The sequence below is a fragment of the Cydia fagiglandana genome, chromosome 12, assembly GCF_963556715.1.
Source record: "Cydia fagiglandana chromosome 12, ilCydFagi1.1, whole genome shotgun sequence".
In the NCBI taxonomy this organism is placed as follows: Eukaryota; Metazoa; Arthropoda; class Insecta; order Lepidoptera; family Tortricidae; genus Cydia; species Cydia fagiglandana.
This window is the reverse complement of record NC_085943.1, coordinates 1,437,843-1,460,575: the sequence shown is the minus strand read 5'-3', so window position 1 is coordinate 1,460,575 and position 22,733 is coordinate 1,437,843. Positions and strand designations below refer to the sequence as shown.

At 40.2% G+C, this 22,733-nt stretch overlaps 1 protein-coding gene across 1 annotated transcript; it reads left to right on the top strand.

The window, feature by feature from the left end:
* The first annotated feature begins 471 nt into the window (after positions 1-471).
* On the top strand, positions 472-22,234 carry LOC134669429 (nucleolar protein 6). Its single transcript, XM_063527006.1, has 15 exons — positions 472-583; positions 724-1,789; positions 2,155-2,416; positions 3,119-3,334; positions 3,962-4,066; positions 4,626-4,768; positions 5,890-6,078; positions 6,849-7,013; positions 7,792-7,994; positions 9,199-9,296; positions 10,095-10,345; positions 11,329-11,543; positions 15,726-15,908; positions 16,776-16,877; positions 22,089-22,234. Exons 1-15 carry the CDS (start codon positions 572-574, stop codon positions 22,215-22,217), a joined length of 3,339 nt encoding a protein of 1,112 aa, XP_063383076.1. The 5' UTR covers positions 472-571; the 3' UTR covers positions 22,218-22,234.
* The last annotated feature ends 499 nt before the right edge of the window (positions 22,235-22,733 follow it).

The following is a 22,733-nucleotide window of genomic DNA, read 5'->3' as shown; positions in this document are numbered from 1 at the left end:
TGGTACCTAGATGTTTCTGGCCAAGCAGGCTAGCTTCAACATTTATGCATACAACATACAACTGTCAAAGGTTTGCATAGATGGCGCCATCATAGGTTGCCTCTTTTTCTATGAGATTTGGCTTAAAGAGCTTGCATCCAGGGCAACCTCATTAGAAGCTAGAATAAACATGATTATTTTTAGCATGAACAGAAAATTCGTAAAATGGACCGTATAAGTCAAAGAGACAAGTTAGCTTGCGTTCCAAAAGTTTTAGTTTGTTCTACTTGTTGAGTTGGATAACTTTAAGAACCGTTTATTTTTGTACTTGTAGTCGAGCCTAATAAAATAAAAGTGTATAAACCTTATTAATATTAAAAATTTATGTAGATTTAAGAAGGACTAGTTCAAATCCTTTAATGTCGCTCACTTGGTGTAAGTTGCAATGTTGAAAGTTTCTGAACATACTTCATATATGTCAAAACTGCCAAACAAAACTTGCATGCTGTCGCACGTTGTTTACGTCTGTATAACCTACATTTCCTAGTGAATTACTGTTTAATAAAGTTAAATTTGCCCGGAATTCGTGATAATGGTGAAAAGGGTAAGTAGACAGGCTAAATATATTATAGTCCTTCATAACTTACGCAGTCCCTTACTTAATATTGAACAGTTAGCAAGCGTGGGCCGAAATATCTAATAATTCAATTATTGCGTGTTGTTACTACTTTATAAATGTTTTAGGGTGCTAAAGCCTCTATATCAGAGGACGGCGAGTCATCTCAGTTATTAAATGAAAGCGAATCAAAACATTCAGAGCCCGCAAAGAAGCGCTTAAAAACGAAAAGTTTGTATCGACAACCGACGGTGAACGAACTGAATAGACTTCAAGAAACTGAGAACTTATTCAACTCAAACTTATTTCGTCTCCAAATAGAGGAAATATTACAAGAGGTAAAGTTGAAAGAGAAAACTGAGAAGAAAATTCAAACATGGTTTGAAGGTTTAAAAAAGCATCTAGAAAATATCCCTGAGGATGACACAGAATATGATTTGACTGAAAAAACCTTAGTTAAGAAACTCAAGGTTAAACTGCCTGTGAGTAATCAGCTAGACAAGACTAAATGTGTCTTTAAATTTCACAAGTTTAAAAATTTAGAATTGGTCGGTTCATATGCATTAGGATGTTCTGTAAACTCCAAATTGGTAGTAGATATACAAATAACAGTACCCGCAGAGATTTACACCAAAAACGACTCAATAAACTACAGATATCATAAGAAAAGAGCAGCATATTTAGCATATGTAGCCTCACATTTGAAAACATTAGATACTGTTGAGGATCTCTCATATTCCTTTCTAAACGGATGTCAAACACAACCAGTCCTGGATTTTAAACCTATCGGTAAATTGGGGAACCACATAACAGCTCGGATTCACATTGCTTGTGAAGCAGAAGCGTACAAGCTGCACCGTTTTGGCCCTGCTCGTAACAACTTAAGAGAGACATGGTTATTAAATAAAGAGATTGAAACCAACTCGGATGTTGGACCTCCTACCCCATATTACAACAGTAGTGTTCTCTCTGATATAACAGCATCGGCAAATATAGATTTCCTAAAAGAAACACTACGTAACAGTGAGAATCTGAAGCAAGCAGTAGTGCTGCTGAAAATATGGCTTCGTCAACGAAAGCTGCAAGTGTCTGGGTTTGTGATCAGTATGCTGGTCGCACATCTGGTTCAGACAAAGAGGATCAACAATATTATGAGCAGCTATCAGATTATTAGGAATGTCTGGATTTCGTTAAGTAAGTATTTATTTCAATTTTTATTTGCAACACCTCCCAAGTTAGAGAAGTTATGAATGCACAAAGAGATAGAACTTCAGTAATTATATGTTTCCAAGTCTTTTCCGAATCACTGCTGTACTCTATTAAAATTAATTTTAATAATTACTAAGTAAAAATACTCTTCATAGCAATAACAGTTTTGAACGATTCACGGTTAGTTATACTAGGCTTTAAAATAATATCGATGATGTGATGGACAAAATATCGGGAGCTCGAAAACAATACAAAAGATAATCACGGTTCATCGGTTCATATCCTTGTCAATATAAGTCTAGTGACTCTTCATAGCACTTCGTCACTCACACTAAAAACTCTATTTTCAGAGACCTCTCAATGGGACAAAGGCATCTCCCTCCACAAAGACACCAGCTCTCCGTCTCTCTCTGAGTTCAAATTCCCCGTAGTATTCCTCGATATCACCGGCTACTACAATATTTGCTGGCAGATGAGTGCTGGGACGTATGAGGCGTTGAGGCGTGAGGCGAGTTTAGCGGTGGATATGTTGGACGATGGCAGTGTGAATAGCTTCATACCATTGTTTATGACACCAATCACGCCATTGCTACAATATGATTATATTTTGAGGTAAGTCCTCAATACCACTGGTACATTTGCTGGCATATTAGTGTTGGGAATTATGTAAAAAACAAACAAATAATTAATAAGATAGACTTAAAATTTATTCAATCGAAATTTGAAGAAATTTAAACGTAAAAAAACACTTTTAGGACACTACCAGTAGGGTAGGCCCTACCCTACTACCAGGTAGGGTATCTTATATTATACTGCAAAACGTAATTCAAAACCAAAAAACCGGGCAAGTGCGAGTCGGACTCGCGCACGAAGGGTTCCGTACCATAATGCAAAAAAAAAAACAAAAAAAAAGCAAAAAAAACGGTCACCCATCCAAGTACTGACCACTCCCGACTTTGTTAACTTTGGTCAAAAATCACGTTTGTTGTATGGGAGCCCCATTTAAATCTTTATTTTATTCTGTTTTTAGTATTTGTTGTTATAGCGGCAACAGAAATACATCATCTGTGAAAATTTCAACTGTCTAGCTATCAGGGTCGTGAGATACAGCCTGGTGACAGACAGACGGACGGACGGACGGACGGACGGACGGACGGACAGACAGACAGCGAAGTCTTAGTAATAGGGTCCCGTTTTACCCTTTGGGTACGGAACCCTAAAAAAGTAAGAAAAGGTTGGAAGGTTGATACAGGTTGAGCGCGTTATTTGACGTCTTTGATTGGGGGTCAAAAGCTACATAATTCTTGATTCCAGGTTTAAAAACTTCCCAAAACTGAAGCAAGCAGTCTTAAACCAGGCGCCCCTAGACTCCAAAGTGAACTACGGCATAGATGAACTACCTCTAGTAGTGGAAACTTTACACTCGCTTTTGGCAAAAGGCCTGACGTGTAGAGCCGATCTGATCCAGCCTATGGTGGAGGCTGACTTCTCCTGGCCTGTTGGGAAGGCGTATGAGAAGATGAAAGATGGGTGAGTTGATTTTAGATCTTATGCTGAGGAGATATAGTTCAAAATTGTAACTACATGTGTAGTGAATAGAATCAGGCGTTACTTTGCGGAAATCCATATTAATTAAAACCAAAAATATTAATTTTTAATTTTTAACAAGCAGAAACGTCTGCGAACGATGCTATTAAGCTTAGAATAAATTTAAAAGTGGAAAAATTACTGTCTTGGGTGAGACTTGAACTCACGGCCTCTGGATCACCCAAGACACCAATACAAAGACCAAAGACAAAACACCAAAGACCCAAGACAGTAATTTTTCCACTTTTAAATTTATTCTGAGCCAAAAATATTACTTTGCTAATCTGCGAAAAGATAACATGCTAGTCAATCAGTGCTAACCCGTTATGCTTACTTGTGTATTTTTTACATGCAATTAATGTTCCCACCCTCCCACCGCAAGAATAAATACACAAATAAATATAACAAACCACCAGCAAAAGAACAATACTCGACACGTGTTCTAACTTCTAAGTACGTACGTGTGTACGTGTGTGTGTGTGTGTGTGTAGTAAGTAGTGTGTGTGCTTCTAAGTAGTAAAAGCTCTGACTTGTAGAACTGTTCTGATACTGCCAACTTACTGGTTGTAGGTACGAAGAGAAACTGTGCTTCGGCTTCGTCTTGAACCAGGAGCATGCGCTGAACATCATTGACAAGGGTCCCGCCGCCAATTTGCCTGAGGCTGAAGAGTTCAGGTACCTATGCCCTTAGGCCGACTTGCACCATTCCACCACAGACAAAACATCCTCCAGACTGAGCATAGTCACGCTACCCCCTCTGCCACGCATACGGTAATTTTACTCCATGTTCGAGTCGAAAGTGTCTTTGTGTGACATCCGTGTCTTTGAACGGACCAATCACGGCACGGGACTTCGCTCACCTCGTCCCGCGCACCCCCGCATTTTTGGCATCATCGGTTGCAAGAAATAATTGCTCTAAACTCGGTCTAGAGGATTCCTAGTCTATGCATTCCACTAACCCGGGTTAACCGGTTAAACCTGGAGTTACCATGGTTACCAGTACAATCATTAAGACCTAGCTAAATCGATTTATCGCTCCCGAAAACCCCCATATAGCACCCCCATATTTCATCGAAATCGTTGGAGCCGTTTCCGAGATCCCTAAATATATAAATAAATAAATATACAAGATTTGCTCGTTTAAAGGTATGAAATCATTAAGGAAATAGCATCAGCTATAGATATGTCACACCTATTCTATATCTATATATGACCAGGTTTTTCTTTTTGGCAGAGGTTTTTGGGGCGACAAATCCGAACTGCGGCGGTTCCAAGATGGCTCCATCACCGAGACGTGCGTGTGGGAGGGAGACACACTATCGGAGCGCCGCTCTATCCCGCGACAGATAGTGGAATACCTTCTCAAGATGAAGTATGGTGAGTTTACAACTTCACGTATGTGACGTTTTCAGCCAAAACTGAAATTGTTGTTGTTTTATTTAGTTTATAGTTAATTTCAATGTTTTTTTTTATGTAATGCAAACATTACATTAAAATTAATAGATTTAGTTAAATTACAAATAACTAACAGTCTCTTCACAACCCCCTAAAGGCCTAAACATTCCACGACTCTTCTCTTTCCGCCATAGAGGTACAATAATATAGAGATGACACGGGGGGAGGGGCCTAACGACCGAACGAGATGCACTAATGGAAAGTTCAGTAGGAGTAGCAGAGAAAGCGGTATTATTGCTTGTCCTTGTCACAGTCTCACTTTTTGTTTGTTCCCCACCAAAAATTTAGTATGGTTTATGGTGGGCAACAAATAACCCGACCGAATTACGTAGATTGTTTTTGGTATGTTGTCAGGAAAGTTAAAACGTGTTTTTAATATTGTCGCTTTGAGTATTTTGTCCCTCACGGAGGCACGCGTTTAGCTCATCTATGTAATACTAGGTCTATGCTTTCCGCACAAACTCTATATTATGTGTTCCGTTCTACGTCCGAGATCTTCATTGTTTTATTGAGAGAGTAACGCCTCCGGTGACCGATAGATGCCGCTAGCGTCTATGTAGTCGCTCCGCCCCACGCCGTGACGTAGTTCCGCTTCCCCTCCCTGCAAACCGTTGCTCGCTTCCCGCGGTCGCTGCGTAATAAATTAATGTGGTGTACCTATACATAATTCTGTCTTCTTTTTCGTGTAAACTTGCAAAGGGATCAAACTTCTTAAAACTAAATTTTTGCCTGCCAATGCTTTGCTACTTCTAGCCCTAATAATAATATTTGCATAATTATTTGCATATTTTATTATATTTGTTTCATAGAAACTAAGAAACTTCTCGTTTTTATTATTATTTTCTTTTCTTTTTCTTTTATTCTATTCTATGTCTACCGTCTCAATTCTCCCTCAATGGCTCAAAGGTTAACTGGAAGAGATCCCTTAGAGGGATAAGTTCGCTTTTGTACTAATGACGAATGTTATTTTTCCTGTTTCGTTTTGATGTTTGTGCAATAAAGTGTTTTACTACTACTACTACTACTAAAAACTTTGTTTTCAGATATCCCAACAACAGACCTGTTCCACATTCTCGAACAGCTGAACTCTCTCACAACCCGCAAACAGTACACGCGGGAAAAAAGAATCGAGAGCGAGGAGAGCGCTCTAGCGGCGTTGCAAGCGGCCGATGACTTACGCAGAGACTTGCGCGCGCTTACGCATTTACCGTTAGATGTCAGCGCTGTTTATGGTAAGATATTTTATAATTATTAAGTTACAATTGTACATCCCGTAAGTTTGTCTATCTGACCTGACTGGAGTTTTCCTCTCATCTAATCGAAGGTTAGCTGGAAGAGATCCCTTATAGGGATAAGTTCGCCTTTGTACTTCCATTACTGTAATTTATTTTTGTAAACTTGTGTTGTGTACAATAAAGTGATTACTACTACTACTACTACAATTTACCATCAGCACAGTGTAAAAAGTAACAGTGGACCGACGCGTTTGGTGTTTGCGTAATTCCGACACCGTACAAGAACACAGTAGGGTTGTAAGGCTTTTACAAAATTGCCGAAGAGTTACACTTGACTTACTATAAGACACGATAACCCTGTAAGTAGTACCGAACTACTAACATTGGCCATATATGCAGTTCGGGTGCGCTCGACCCACCCCTTGCCAGTCGTAGTCTAGGCGGCTCCGTCGAATGACTGTATTTTTTTATAGATTGTGCTTTTAGTGTTAATTTAAAGGTGCAAGAAACTATATTGACTGACAAATGTGTTATGAGATGAATGCAAGACCTCTGCTTGCAAGAACGCCTACCGATTATTGTGCCTTAATATTAATAAAAGGCCTTCACTTCGCTCGGTCGGTGGAATCCCTGTAAGGAAAGGGGATATTTAGGATTTTTGTTTGTAGCAACGCCATCTAACGTAAAGTGTGATCAACTTTATTTTCTCTTATCAGGAGCGATGCATCTTTGTTAGATTATTTTTAAAAACTTGCTTAACTTTCTAGGCACGTCATCGGTGTTTAGTTACTGCGACCCCACACCGCCGTTGCCGGCGCCTCCATACAATCCGTGGCGGCGAGGCGGCACGTGTCTCATTAAGGATATAGAGAAAGACGGTGTTTTCCAAGCGCCTGAGTTTGTGCCTGTTTGCAAAACCGTCGTTGAGTTGGGTAGGTTTTTATTTTTGTGTTATAGCAGGCGTGGCTCACTCCGCGATTTCGTAGCGTCGCTACAAGTACATGCGGTCACACCAATTTTGGTGTCTAGCAGTAGTAGTTACCGCGTACCGCTATGGAACGGACGCCTGCTCGCGTTTGCGCCACCTGGCGGTCATATCTGTCGTAATAGACGCGTTTTGTTAGAGAGTGAACCTTTTGTACCTAGTACTATTATTTATTCTGTGGTTATAGTTCTCAGTCTTACTGTTAATTGATAATTCGTAAACCTTATTGCAAAGACACAAGGTTCAGGATCAGTTAAAAGCGTTGCTTTTATGTAAATAATGCCAACAGGTCTGTTCTTAACCCTTTAAACGCCACGCCTATCGTGCGCGGCGATGTCGGGAAAACATGGCGGGATCTTATCGTGTGATTATGGCTGTGTGTATCTGATTGACATCTCTCTCGACTCTCTCGTGAACAATATAGTCTACGGATCCACTGAGCGAAATGAGTGATACATATCACCGCGAGCGAAAGATATGAATCAATCTTTTCACCTCAGTGAAGCGTTTTGGGCATCTCTACCTGCAAGTGTTATTTTAAACGCAAAAGTTCTATAAAATTATGACATAACACATGCATGTCCGTGCTCTAAAAATAGCTTTAATAGCTGCAGAGTTATCTTTCTCTAATAAAACAGCGCTTAAACAGAGCTTAGATGAACTTACGGAGTGTATGGCAAAACTGAGTGTTCAATATCACCATTCATTTTGCTTTAATATTTTAGGTCACAGCGGCAAATGGCCCGGCGAACTAGAAGCCTTCCGCTGCCTAAAAGCTGCCTTCAACCTCCAAATAGCAGACAGATTAAACAAACAGTTCGACCTGCCAACCCACGCGTACCCGACGCATATAGACGTCTTGAAGAACGGACTGGTTTTTAGGCTGGTCATAGCACATCCAAAAGAAATCACTCTTTTGAGGAGAGAGGTGGGTTTTAACTTCTAGATAGATAAAATATGCAGTTCGATCTGCCAACCCACGCCTACCCGACGCATATAGACGTCTTGAAAAACGGACTGGTTTTTAGGCTGGTTATAGCGCATCCGAAGGAGATCACTCTTTTGAGGAGAGAGGTAGGTTTTAACTTCTAGATAGATAAAATATGCAGTTCGATCTGCCAACCCACGCCTACCCGACGCATATAGACGTCTTGAAAAACGGACTGGTTTTTAGGCTGGTTATAGCGCATCCGAAGGAGATCACTCTTTTGAGGAGAGAGGTAGGTTTCAACCTCCTGACAGATTAAATAGGCATTTCGATCTGCCAACCCACGCCTACCCGACGCATATAGACGTCTTGAAAAACGGACTGGTTTTTAGGCTGGTTATAGCTCACCCGAAGGAGATCACTCTTTTGAGGAGAGAGGTAGGTTTTAACTTCCAGATAGATAAAATATGCAGTTCGATCTGCCAACCCACGCCTACCCGACGCATATAGACGTCTTGAAGAACGGACTGGTTTTTAGGCTGGTTATAGCTCACCCGAAGGAGATCACTCTTTTGAGGAGAGAGGTAGGTTTTAACTTCTAGATAGATAAAATATGCAGTTCGATCTGCCAACCCACGCCTACCCGACGCATATAGACGTCTTGAAGAATGGACTGGTTTTTAGGCTGGTTATAGCGCATCCGAAGGAGATCACCCTTTTGAGGAGAGAGGTAAGTTTCAACTTCCAGATAGATAAAGTATACAGTTCGATCTGCCAACCGACGCCTACCAGACGCATATAGACGTCTTGATAAATGGATTAGTTTTTAGGGTGGTTAGCGCATCCTTAAAATACTTTGTTAAGAAGAGAGGTAGGTTTGCCTAGTTTTGGTAGATACAAAGAGATATTGATTATAATAGAGATGCAAATACAAAGTTTAGGAAATATTGTACCTCTCTAGACAGCTGAAATAGATGGCGCTGCACCGTGCCACTCAACTGTCTAACGTCAACTTTATATTATAATATTTCAAATATTCGCGTTTTGAACACATATTAACTCACATTTATTATCACACATATTCACATATATTTATTTATTTGCGATAGACCCGTCTATAAATGTGATTTAACTTTATATTATAATCACAGAATGTTCACTTATTTTATTTTTTGGCACTCTCACTTACAACATATATTTTCAGGTGGAGAATGGAGTAGTAAAATTCAAGGAGAGTGAAGAGAGTATTAAATTGCAGCGAGACACGGTCCTGTTGCCCCGACTTAGGGGCGCGTTACACGGGTAAGACAATAATACATACATACATACATACATACATATAATCACGCCTATTTCCCGGACGGGTAGGCAGAGTCCACGGATTTCCACTTGCTACGATCCTGACATACCTCTTTCGCTTCGTTCACATTCATAACATTCCTCATACGAGCTCGCCGGTTTAGGGTGCTCTTGACCTGGCCTTTCTTCAGGATTTCCCCGATCTGATCTGAACAATAACAAGACCGAAGTGATACCATAATTGGTAAGATATTAATAAATTAAATAGCTGGCGTAACTGGTGATCGACCGAAGAGCTGGCGGCTTCCTCGCACAACGTTAGTATCCTTGGCACAATGCCTGAAGGGCCTATTTTAGATTTAAGCTAGTTATTAATTTAGTTTAGTAGAAGCGCTGGTGGCCTAGCAGCAAGAGCGTGCGACTTTCAATCCCGAGGCCGCGGGTTCAAACCCCGGCTCATACCAATGAGTTTTTCGGAACTTATGTACGAAATATCATTTGATATTTTGTCAGTCGCTTTTCGGTGAAGGAAAACATCGTGAGAAAACTGGACTAATCCCAATAAGGCCTAGTATATCTATAGTAGTATCCCTCGGGGTTGGATGATCAGATGGCAGTCGCTTTCGTAAAAACTAGTTCTTACGTCAAATCATGGGATTACTCGTCAAGCGGACCCCAGGCTCCCTTGAGCCGTGGCAAAATGCCGGGATAGCGCGAGGAAGAAGAAGAACCGTCCATCATACGTGGTTCTACCTACGTATATTTGTTTTTCATTTCACTTATAATAATTATCTATTGCAGCCTGCACCAACGCCACCCCTCCTTCGGCGTGTCCTCCTGCCTCCTCCAGCGCTTCATCTCCGCCCACCTCCTCGCCCCCCACTTCCCCCCCCTCGTCTCCTCGCTCCTCACAGCGCGAGTGTACACGTCGCCGTCGCCTCACGCCGTGCCGGTCGCACCTCAAGTCGGGTTCATGAGGAGTTTGAGGTTGTTGTGTGAGACGAATTGGGGGAGCGAGATGGTGGTACTAGATTTTAATGGTGATATGAAACGTGAGTACCTAATGAAATATAAGTTTAATAAAGACCGGTTTTCCTATATATAGCATAGCGGTGCCGTCATATAGCGGCCGCCTCCATACTAAATCTTCTTCCTCGCGTTATCCCGGCATTTTGCCACGGCTCACATGGGAGCCTGGGGTCCGCTTGACAACTAATCCCATGATTTGACGTAGGCACTAGTTTTTACGAAACTACCATACTAAATAATACGGCTAAATATGGATGTCGTATTATTGTATGGAGACGGCCGCTATATGACGGCACCGCTATCCTAGGAAACTAGAGCATAAGTGGGTATGGGGCTATTCATAAATTACGTCATTTCAAATTAGGGGGGGGGGGAGTCTGGACATCGGATGATGGTAGCGTGACGTAGGAGGAAACGGGGTCATTCGAACATGATTTTTGGATGATTTTAGGGGGAAGGGAGGTCAACAATCGTCAAAAATCGATGACGTAATTTATGGACAGCCCCTATGTCACAATTTGATTTTGATTTTCTATAATCGTATAGACAATGGGTAGATCGACTTTTATGTTGTTATTCTAACCGGTTGTCCAAGGGACAACAGTATTAGTAGCAAAACACTGATTTAAACTTTAACGATTTTACTACAAACTTTTCACTTTACACATTATTAAATTATACCCGCGAACAACAACGCCGTCCTCGAAACGTCGGAGGTAAATCTTAAAACTTAAATACGCGAATAAGTCCCGTATTACAATTAAATAATATTAGTAGCTCAGTTTGTTACAAGAAATGATGTACCACGTTCTACTGATAACTTGCTTAGGTAGTAGGCCTATTATGGAGAGTGCTTATAATTCTAACTATCACAAAAATTCCCGTTTCATTAAAATCAGGGCTTAAAAAGTGACCCAGGAGACCGTAACTTGACAATAATGACAAGAAAAAGTTTCCCGTAAGCTTCTTTAACACCTGAACTTAATAAATTTTTTTTATTCCACAGGTGAAGAACTCCTAGAAATCGAAACAAAATTCTCCCAACGTGACGCCACAGCGCCATACATGTACATAGTGACGTCATATGACGGCGATCTACCCTCCGTATGGACCATGCAAGCGCCGACCAAACATACTGTTTTACGTGCACAAGCATTGGCCAGAAATACACTCGCTTTCATGGAGAATAAGCTGATGAAAGACATGCTTGATAATGTATTGGTAAGTACTTTATATGAGCATTTAAACTTACATTATCTAAGATCAATTTTGATGTTATTCGACGGCGACCTACCCTCCGTATGGACCATGCAAGCGCCGACCAAACATACTGTTTTACGTGCACAAGCTTTGGCCAGAAACACACTCGCTTTCATGGAGAATAAGCTGATGAAAGACATGCTTGATAATGTATTGGTAAGTACTTTATATAAGCATTTAAACTTACATTCATCTCAGCCATAAGACGTCCACTGCTGAACATAGGCCTCCCCCTTTTTTGGGGGGTGAATGCCATAATCGCCACGCTTGGCAGGCGGGTTGGCTATCGCAGTCGAGTACACCGAATTTAAGGGACGCTGCTGCCCGTCCACCGGTGGTCTTGGACGTAGTTTAAGGACATACCCGGGTCCAAAGTGGAGAATAAGTTGATGAAAGATATGCTTGATAATGTATTGGTAAGTACTTTATATATAAGCATTTAAACTTACATTATCTAAGTTCGATTTTGACGTTATTCGACGGCGACCTACCCTCCGTATGGACCATGCAAGCGCCGACCAAACATACTGTTATACGTGCTCAAGCTTTGGTCAGAAATACACTCACTTACATGGAGAATAAGCTGATGAAAGACATGCTTGATAATGTATTGGTAAGTACTTTATATAATCATTTAAACTTACATTATCTAATTTAAATTTTGACGTTATTCGACGGCGACCTACCCTCCGTATGGACCATGCAAGCGCCGATCAAACATACTGTTTTACGTGCACAAGCTTTGGCCAGAAATACACTCGCTTTCATGGAAAATAAGCTGATGAAAGATATGCTTGATAATGTATTGGTGAGTACTTTATATAAGCATTTAAACTTACATTATCTACTTTCAATTTTGACGTTATTCGACGGCGACCTACCCTCCGTATGGACCAAGCAAGCGCCGACCAAACATACTGTGTTACGCGCACAAGCTTTGGCCAGAAATACACTCGCTTTCATGGAGAATAAGCTGATGAAAGACATGCTTGATAATGTATTGGTAAGTACTATATATAAGCATTTAAACTTACATTATCTACTTTCAATTTTGACGTTATTCGACGGCGATCTACTCTCCGTATGGACCATGCAAGCGCCGACCAAACATACTGTGTTACGCGCACAAGCTTTGGCCCGAAACACACTCGCTTTCATGGAGAATAAGCTGATGAAAGACATGCTTGATAATGTATTGGTAAGTACTTTATATAAGCATTTAAACTTACATTATCTACTTTCAATTTTGACGTTATTCGACGGCGACCTACCTTCCGTATGGACCATGCAAGCGCCGACCAAACATACTGTTATACGTGCACAAGCTTTGGCCAGAAACACACTCGCTTTCATGGAGAATAAGCTGATGAAAGACATGCTTGATAATGTATTGGTAAGTACTTTATATAAGCATTTAAACTTACATTATCTACTTTCAATTTTGACGTTATTCGACGGCGACCTACCCTCCGTATGGACCATGCAAGCGCCGACCAAACATACTGTTATACGTGCACAAGCTTTGGCCAGAAACACACTCGCTTACATGGAGAATAAGCTGATGAAAGACATGCTTGATAATGTATTGGTGAGTACTTTATATAAGCATTTAAACTTACATTATCTAATTTCAATTTTGACGTTATTCGACGGCGATCTACCCTCCGTATGAACCATGCAAGCGCCGACCAAACATATTGTTTTACGTGCTCAAGCTTTGGCCAGAAATACACTCACTTTCATGGAGAATAAGCTGATGAAAGACATGCTTGATAATGTATTGGTAAGTACTTTATATAAGCATTTAAACTTACATTATCTAATTTAAATTTTGACGTTATTCGACGGCGATCTACTCTCCGTATGGACCATGCAAGCGCCGACCAAACATACTGTGTTACGCGCACAAGCTTTGGCCAGAAATACACTCGCTTTCATGGAGAATAAGCTGATGAAAGACATGCTTGATAATGTATTGGTAAGTACTATATATAAGCATTTAAACTTACATTATCTACTTTCAATTTTGACGTTATTCGACGGCGACCTACCCTCCGTATGGACCATGCAAGCGCCGACCAAACATACTCTTTTACGTGCACAAGCTTTGGCCAGAAATACACTCGCTTTCATGGAGAATAAGTTGATGAAAGACATGCTTGATAATGTATTGGTAAGTACTTTATATGAGCATTTAAACTTACATTCATCTCAGCCATAAGACGTCCACTGCTGAACATAGGCCTCCCCCTTTTTTGGGGGGTGAATGCCATAATCGCCACGCTTGGCAGGCGGGTTGGCGATCGCAGTCGAGTACACCGAATTTAAGGGACGCTGCTGCCCGTCCACCGGTGGTCTTGGACGTGGTTTAAGGACATACCCGGGTCCTGGACGTAGTTTAAGGACATACCCGGATCCAAAGTGGAGAATAAGTTGATGAAAGATATGCTTGATAATGTATTGGTAAGTACTTTATATATAAGCATTTAAACTTACATTATCTAATTTAAATTTTGACGTTATTCGACGGCGACCTACCCTCCGTATGGACCATGCAAGCGCCGACCAAACATACTGTGTTACGCGCACAAGCTTTGGCCAGAAATACACTCGCTTTCATGGAGAATAAGCTGATGAAAGATGTGCTTGATAATGTATTGGTAAGTACTATATATATGCATTTAAACTTACATTATCTAAGTTCAATTTTGACGTTATTCGACGGCGACCTACCCTCCATATGGACCATGCAAGCGCCGACCAAACATACTGTTATACGTGTACAAGCTTTGGCCAGAAATACACTCACTTTCATGGAAAATAAGCTGATGAAAGATATGCTTGATAATGTATTGGTGAATAATTCTTGACATTTTCTTAAGATACAGATAAGAAATTATGTTTTTAGGGTTCCGTACCCAAAGGGTAAAACGGGACCCTATTACTAAGACTCCGCTGTCCGTCCGTCCGTCACCAGGCTGTATCTCAAGAACCGTGATAGCTAGACAGTTGAAATTTTCACAGATGATTTATTTCTGTTGCCGCTATAACAACAAATACTAAAAAGTACGGAACCCTCGGTGGGCGAGTCCGACTCGCACTTGTCCGGTTTTATTTAAAAGTTGGTCATACTTTGTGACGTAGACGTGCAAGAGTCTGTAGTCTCTTAACGTTCTTACCATCAGATGGATTGTATGCTTGTTTACCACCGTCGCGGTATAAAAAATATTCGTTAGTCCAGCAACTACAGGTATGTTCGTTTACCAAGTATCTAAGTTATCTAATATAATCTTATTTAGTCATCATCATCATCATCTCAGCCATAAGACGTCCACCGCTGAACATAGGCCTCCCCCTTGGATCTCCATACGTGCCGGTTAGAAGCGACCCGCATCCAGCGTCTTCCGGCGACCTTAACAAGGTCGTCTGTCCATCTTGTGGGTGGACGTCCTACGCTGCACTTGCTAGTCCGTGGTCTCCACTCGAGCACTTTTCGACCCCATCGGCCATCTTTTCTGCGTGCAATAGGCCCATAGCCACTTCAGCTTGCTAATCCGGTGGGTTATGTCGGTGACTTTAGTTCGTCTACGGATCTCCTCATTTCTGATTCGATCACGTAAACGAACTCCGAGCATAGCCCTCTCCATAGCTCGTTGAGCGACTTTGAGTTTTGAGATGAGGCCGATAGTGAAAGACCACGTTTCGGAGCCGTAAGTTAAATCTTATTTAGTAGTATCAAAAAGAATAGATAGTATAGAGGGGTCCTGTCATTGTCAATTTTGTAGTCACGGTACATTTACTGCCATCTATCGACACACGATTAAAACTTAAAATAAAATTGAAAATGTATAAATTAATCAAAATATGTTTACGGATAAATGATTCTTAATTTTTATTGTTCCATACTGACCCATGTTCTTTCACTGATATGTATTAAAATTGTTAAATACCAAACGGTGTCGTTCACGCCATCTAGCCGAGAATAGGCCAAAGGTAATGGCGCCATCTATTCGAGAATGACTTTTTCTTGGCCGTCCGAGGCACGTTTTTTTCTTAGACTTTATTTATCTTATACGGAGTTATATATATCTCTGGTAGTATTCTTATTTAATAGTATTATTTTATGTTTATTCCTTATTTCAGAGCGCCTTCGTCCCGTCCTACGCCGGTTACGACGTACTAATCCACCTCCACCCCTCACTGACTCCATATTTGTCCGAGCGGGTTGACGTGAAGCCGAAACCTAAAGCGTTACCTGACGGCGCCGGTGACGTCATACCGGTTGTAGAGTTCAACCCAGTTACGAAATACTTGGACGAACTAAAGGTAACACTTAAATCAAACTATACAATTCTGCCCAGCCGAATAGCGCTATCTCAAAAACAAATTATTCTGAAAATAGAATTCTCAGTAAAAGATACTAAGGTATAAGTTAGCAATGAATTTTCTTTTGAGATAGCGCTCTTTGGCTTAGCAGGGCAGAATTCATCTCCATTTTCTCCGAAACACTTATGCAAGTTAGGTATTTTTTGTGGGAAAAAGGTGGTTACTTCTTTAACCCACCAACGGAGCGGCAGCTCACGTTCGTGTGGCTTGATGATGACCTTTTGAACGCCACAAACGGCAATTGACGTCAACGCAAAATCGTGACAACGACGCCAAAGACGGCATTTGACGTCGATCGTGTTTTGATGAAAATCTACTGAACAAACACCCCACTTTTAGGTTGTCATTTTTTATTCACAAAACTAAATTAAATTAGAATTTAAATTAAATAATTATTTCTTTCAGAAATTAAATTTCAATAATATATTAGTAGCTTATTATTACTCTTAACCTAAAAATACTAAATTTTACCCCCGTGGCGTCAGTGGCACGGCAAATGGATGCGCCGTTTGGCGTTCAAAAGGTTAACCACTTTACAAGTTATCGCTCAATAGAATTTTATAGAAAAAAAATGTTTAAGTAATTTTCTCCGGAGCAGCATCTGACGTTCACGAGGCATCATTATACACCCTTAATCACTTTACAAAATAAGTTATTATCTTGCCATTTGCCCAATGTTTTTATTGCACACAAAAATGTTTGAACATCATATTTTTGCCCAGTGACAATAATATAATGTTCTATAGAAAAATACATTTTGCCTAAATGAATGATTGCAAATATACAAATATATATTGTTTGTTTCAGAGTGCATACAGTGACTTTGCCTTATTCTTCCACGATTATTACGGCGGTGAAATAATCGCAGTGCTGTGGAAACCAGACATTGGAGACGAGAAAGACTTCCAGGTGAGATAGAGAACTTACATACACAGAAAGAAAGAAAAGAAATAACGGATTGCACTCCGGGAGTGCCGACAGAAGTGAAAACTCAATGACTAGTCCAAAATGTCTGCAGCACTATGTATTATTGACCCATCCTCCTTTCTATTGAAAAACTTTAGTTCCGAAATTGCTGGTCAGTGAGCTTGTTTAAAATTCGAAATTCAAATTAGTAGCGTTAATCGTTTAAAATTCGAATAGAAATTGTAAAGTTACCTTGCAGACCTCGCATCTAAATATATTTGGTCATGATATTTTGAGTTTTATTCACCAGTACTAGAGTTCACTTTTATTAGCGATTTCATCAAGAAGTAGCTTTATTGAATTATATTTGAGTGATATAAAGTTAGAATGTAACTGTGAGATCCTCGTATTTCAACCCGTACAAGATTTGAACCTTTTTCATGTAATGTCATTGAGTTTTTCTTTATTGATTTAAATGCCATCTAAATGAGTGGCCATCTAAACGTTACGGTCACGTGATTGCGTTACGCTGTCTCGAGTTTATCATTTTTTCCCCACCTCAAAAAGTACAGTTTTCGCCTTATTACAAAGGAGTAAGGTGCAAAAGTGTAAACATATCTTTGACGTCGACTGTACACTGAAAAAGGTGAACACTCAGCATAATGCCGGGTCCTACTGGAGTAGTACCTGACGCTGAATTTCTATATTGGGCCCTTTAATGAAGCTAGACTTAGACTAAGAAAAGTCTGCAAAAATTTTTTTTAGCACATGCAGTGCAAGTGTTATTATAAACTTCAAACTTGTATGAAATGATGACGTATAAATAACACTTGCATTGCGTGTGCTATGAAAATCGTTGACTTCAGGTCTAACTCTACCTTACCTTTAATCGCTGAGATAACTTATTTTGCTGAATGAAAACATTTTTTTTTCACATTAGGCATATTAATGTATTGCTAAAAATTTAAACATAGAAGGCATATTTGTCTAAAGATTATTGAAATAGTGAGTGTGATAATTTTAAAATCAGCAAGAGTTACATTCTTCCTAAAAACTTGTGACGTTACGAAGAATTTAACATGTACCTAATGGATAATGGAAATATATAGCTGGTCAAGCAGATCTTGTCAGTAGAAAAAGGCGGCAAATTTGAAAAATGTAGGCGCGAAGTAGGGTTGCCAACTTTTTTTTAGTGAAATTGTAACAGGCTATATTGGTGTTTTGGTTTTTTAAGAGCTATGGACTATCAGTGGTACTCAGGGTTCGTGGGTCTGACGCTCTATTGTCACACTACACGTCTGTGATATTCCTAAAAATCTATTTTAATAACTAAAATTAATTTTAGACAGGGAGAATGAGAAGTAATGGGCGCCAGCACGCTATAAAGCGTACAGAAAGGTAAAAAAATAATATGAGAAAAGAAAACTATTGTTTAAGCTCGAGACAATTAAATATAATATCAATGTTTCACACAAAAACAGTAGTACAGTAAGGCAATACAGAAAATAACCTTATGCTATTATTAAACTAAGAACACTATGCTATCGGACTGGTTACGCAGTCTCAGTTAAAGTTTATTAAGTCTATACACTAATTATGCACTGAGCACTTGAAGTTTATTAAGAGGCCACTATTGCGTGAAGCTAATTATAGTCTATTGATTAGTAGCACACCTATATCACGTGTCTATAGTAAGAGGCAGCCTGGCTGTGATCACATGTCACGCCAGAGGCGCATAGGTGGCAGCCAAAAGCCGCGGTGACAACGTGCTGAGACCGTCAGCCACGTGTCCAAGTGACCGCCTATCTATCACGCCCACGTCGCGATGCGCAACAAGAATCACGAGCTCGAAAGAGCTAATAACAAATTAGATCTGACCACACCTGAGTCACGTGTCCGTAGCAGAAGCCGGTGAAGCCGTGGCCACGTGTTGCTCCAATAGCTCACGGGGGCAGCACACAAGTCGCGATGACACACGTCGAAACCGTCGAGGCGTGCGTCCAGGTGGCTGACCAAACCCGCTTCGCCAACGTCGCGCTGAGCAGCACGAAGCTCCAGCCCAAGGTCCACAACAACGCCCAGCGCCGACACGTGCCCGAAGAAAAAGCCCAGGGTAGGGACCGGCATTAAAGCTAAAGGGAAAAAAAACCACATATTGAAACCCAATATAAAAAAAAGGATTGATTCTCCACTGAAATTAACTGGACAATTACTAAACTAACACACCGATCTGGCATTTACAGGAAAACCTACAAATTGGCCATGCGGTCATCCGACACACATGGGCAAGGACGAAAAAAAAGGTTACATTTCCTACAATAAAATCGCAAATGCTTACCCGGATCTCAAGTGAAGCGATTGATGCTACACTGCTGACATTTATAAAAAAATATTTCTTTAAGAATTCCCTACAGGAATTTAATGTAGGACGCCATATTGTGCTGTTTGCTGTAACAAAGAAATGTGAAATCAGTAAAGACGAACGTTATAAAAACCGGGCTATATTTCTATAAAGATTTGCGCTGTGGCCTACCTTGCTACAAAAAGTGGAGATGTATTTCCATATTATACAGGGATGGCTCCCGTACAAAGCGACCAGAGAAGATCTGCACCAACTTCCTCACATGGCTGCGGAAATCTCAGTGACTTGATCGCGTTTAACAATCAATTTCCTCTCTTGTTACTTTTTTTTTAAAACATAAATCCACGCTCAGAGCCAAGGAATTTTGCCAGGCATTGCAAACGATGTCCCAAACAATATTTGAAAATTATCATATTAAAAGACCAACGACACCGAGTACTAATATTTTTGAAGAACTATACCTAAATATTTCAACCATTAAAGAAAATATTTAATACTAAATAAGAACCATAAAGTTTCCTAGAGTGACAGCTCGCGACTAAGTATTGAAGTGCCCTCTTGTGCGAATAGATGGCGCTGAAGACAATCCTGTACCTGTCTTATTACAATGTCGCTGTGAGTATGGAACTAAAAAAAAAAGAAATTGCCTCAGTTACGTTTGAAACGTAACAAAATATAGTATTTTGCAAAATTACATATAAAATATATAGTACACTGAAAGAAAATATAGTACAGTCAAGGAGATGGTTTAAAATAAATGAAAAATATACCAAATGAACCAAATCTCGCGCGTGTCAGTAGGCGTGTGTAAAATCATGGCTTGGACTAGCAAAGGGGTTGCAGCACTTAGAAAAAAAATCATGCGAGTGATGTTATTACGACACCTATTTTTCATGACGTTATCGTAGAAATACGTTAAAATAAGCATCTTTTATTTGAAATGTTTGTCTAAAATCAAAAATGGCCGAGATATTTAACCCGGAAATTGAGAAAAATCTAGGACATTAAAAATTACGATGGATGTTGTGTCATCATAATCAAATCAAATCAAATCAAATCAATTCATTTATTCACAGACTACAATGGTCCACACATAATATTACACAACACAATACAAATTATATTAACATACGATTATAATATACATTACATTAAAAATTAAATTAAAATTAGTTATAAATTAAATAAAAATACATTAAATTAATCCGCTAGTCACTTACCTACCGGCACGGCACGGCCCCCGTACGTGCACACTTATACAGTGATTGATGTAGGGGCAGTCCAGCCGGTCCGCGATCATGGCTAGGACGCTGTTGCGGCTGGCGCGCACTCTGCTGAGCATCGCCGCGCACCGCTTGCGCAGAGTGGCGTAAAAGCAATCGGTGCGCGCTTCTGCGAACATGCTCGACGCACTACAGTGGCGCGGCAGCCGCAACATCACCCTGAACGCGTTATTATATTGGACGCGTAGGGAGTTAAACGACCTTTGAGTGAAATGAGCCCACAGATAATACCTATTTTTTGTTGTGTTATTCTAGAGAATACGCTAAAATAAGCATGGTTTGTAGGAAAAACTTAGCGTTTTGATTGAAATTTTTCTACGATTCCTATACATTTTGCACTTTTGGTCAACAATTTTCTTTTTTTGCACCCCCTTTGCTTTAGGCCGACCCATTGTTCCTATTATAATCCTTATTGTAAGTCTGCTTTATTTAATAGCTTTTTACAACTTTATAGCAAAACACTAAAACTTATAAATAAAAAATTTGCCCTAAGTCATGGTCCGTAGGTAGGGTGCCCAGAAGGCTGGCCGCATTGCCCCGCTGGATGGCAATGCTGATCCTTTGGGCAAAATATAGGCCAGCCCTCTGGTCACCGGAGGCCTCTATGAGCCTCACTAATCCTTATTACTTTGATCATTATCAGATTTTCATTTTGGCCATCCATTTCTTAAGTAGTTTGAAATATTATTTCAATTTATTTCGTCGATGCAAAGTTACAAAATTCTGAAACTTCACATCACAAGATGAAAAAGCCGTTGACAGTTGGCTGAGCGATGTATATGAGGACGTGACAGTGACACTGATAGTGTCACTTTTGACATATCACTCTTGACAGTAACATTGAAATGTAGGTTCACGTTCAAGCATGCAACACTCGCGCTTGTTCAGTTTAAGAACTTTGAGCTATGTTGTTATTTCATATTTATGAAAAAAAAGCACAGCGTAAGAACCCATCGAAATATAGTATTTTTGCGTACTATATAGTATCCTAAAAATATATAGTGCGCAAGGCCGAAATATAGTACAATACTATATTATATAGTACGGTTGGCAACCCTAGCGCGAAGGGATATCGTCCCATAGAAAATTTGAATTTCGCGCCTTTTTTTACTGACAAGATTTGCTTGACCAGCTATAATTGGTCAAGCAGATCTTGTCAGTAGAAAAAGGCGGCAAATTTGAAAAATGATAGATATACAAAATTTGAATTTCGCGCCTTTTTCTACTGACAAGATTTGCTTGACCATCTATACTTTATTTTTCAACAAAACACAAATGCTACCCAATTACTCCATCCTAATAAAAAACTTAAAATAAAAACTAATAAATAAAAAAATTGTCCCAAGTCCTGATCGCTTGAAGGTGGCCAGAAGGCTGGCCGCATAATGGTTTTCCATCGTATCTATTTTCTCGGAAACGTTCGCATTTGTCATGCTACTTCAGTCAACCTCACTACTTTTTGTACCGAGACTGACTGAAACAGCAAGACACATTCGTACGTTTCCGTGAAAATACGATGGAAAATAACTATGCACTAGATCTGTATTAAAAATTGTATCCCTTACTCAGGTGGCAAGCGCAAGCGCCTTACGACCGACAGGCAAAAGTGACAAGTACAAAGTGAACACGGCGGCCATTGTTGAAGACTTCAAGATACTGGGCGCTGGGTTAGTGAAACATGTCACTGTTAATACGTAGTACTTTCACGGGTAATATAGCTGTTTTAGTAAATAAATGTTTTATTTAATATCATTTATCATCACAAACCGAAAAGTTTCATATCATCATCATCATCATCACAGGCCTTTCCGTCTATTGCAGACGATTTATGCATTGCTGTATAGATAACTGCTATGCTGTATAGGGTTTGGTGACTGTGGAGGCCAATGCGTGAGCGGCACGACCTCCCACATTTTTGTCAGAGATAACTCATGCCACCTGAGATTCCAGTCCTGCGGGCGCAGCACGGTTCCATTTTTATCGACTATCACTATGCGCGTCCCTTTCGCACTTACATACTTGTTAGAACGTGACAGGTATGGTGACAAGGGATAAAAACGCCACCGTGCTACGCCGCCTGGTTTGCTTTCTGCGATACCTGCTATCTAAAGCATTAAACCAGGCTTGGTCGCATCGAGGAGTTAGTGGCCGAACCCAATATTGTCGGCGAAACGAAAGCGCACAGATTTCGCTGGTTCGGTCACCTACTCAGAA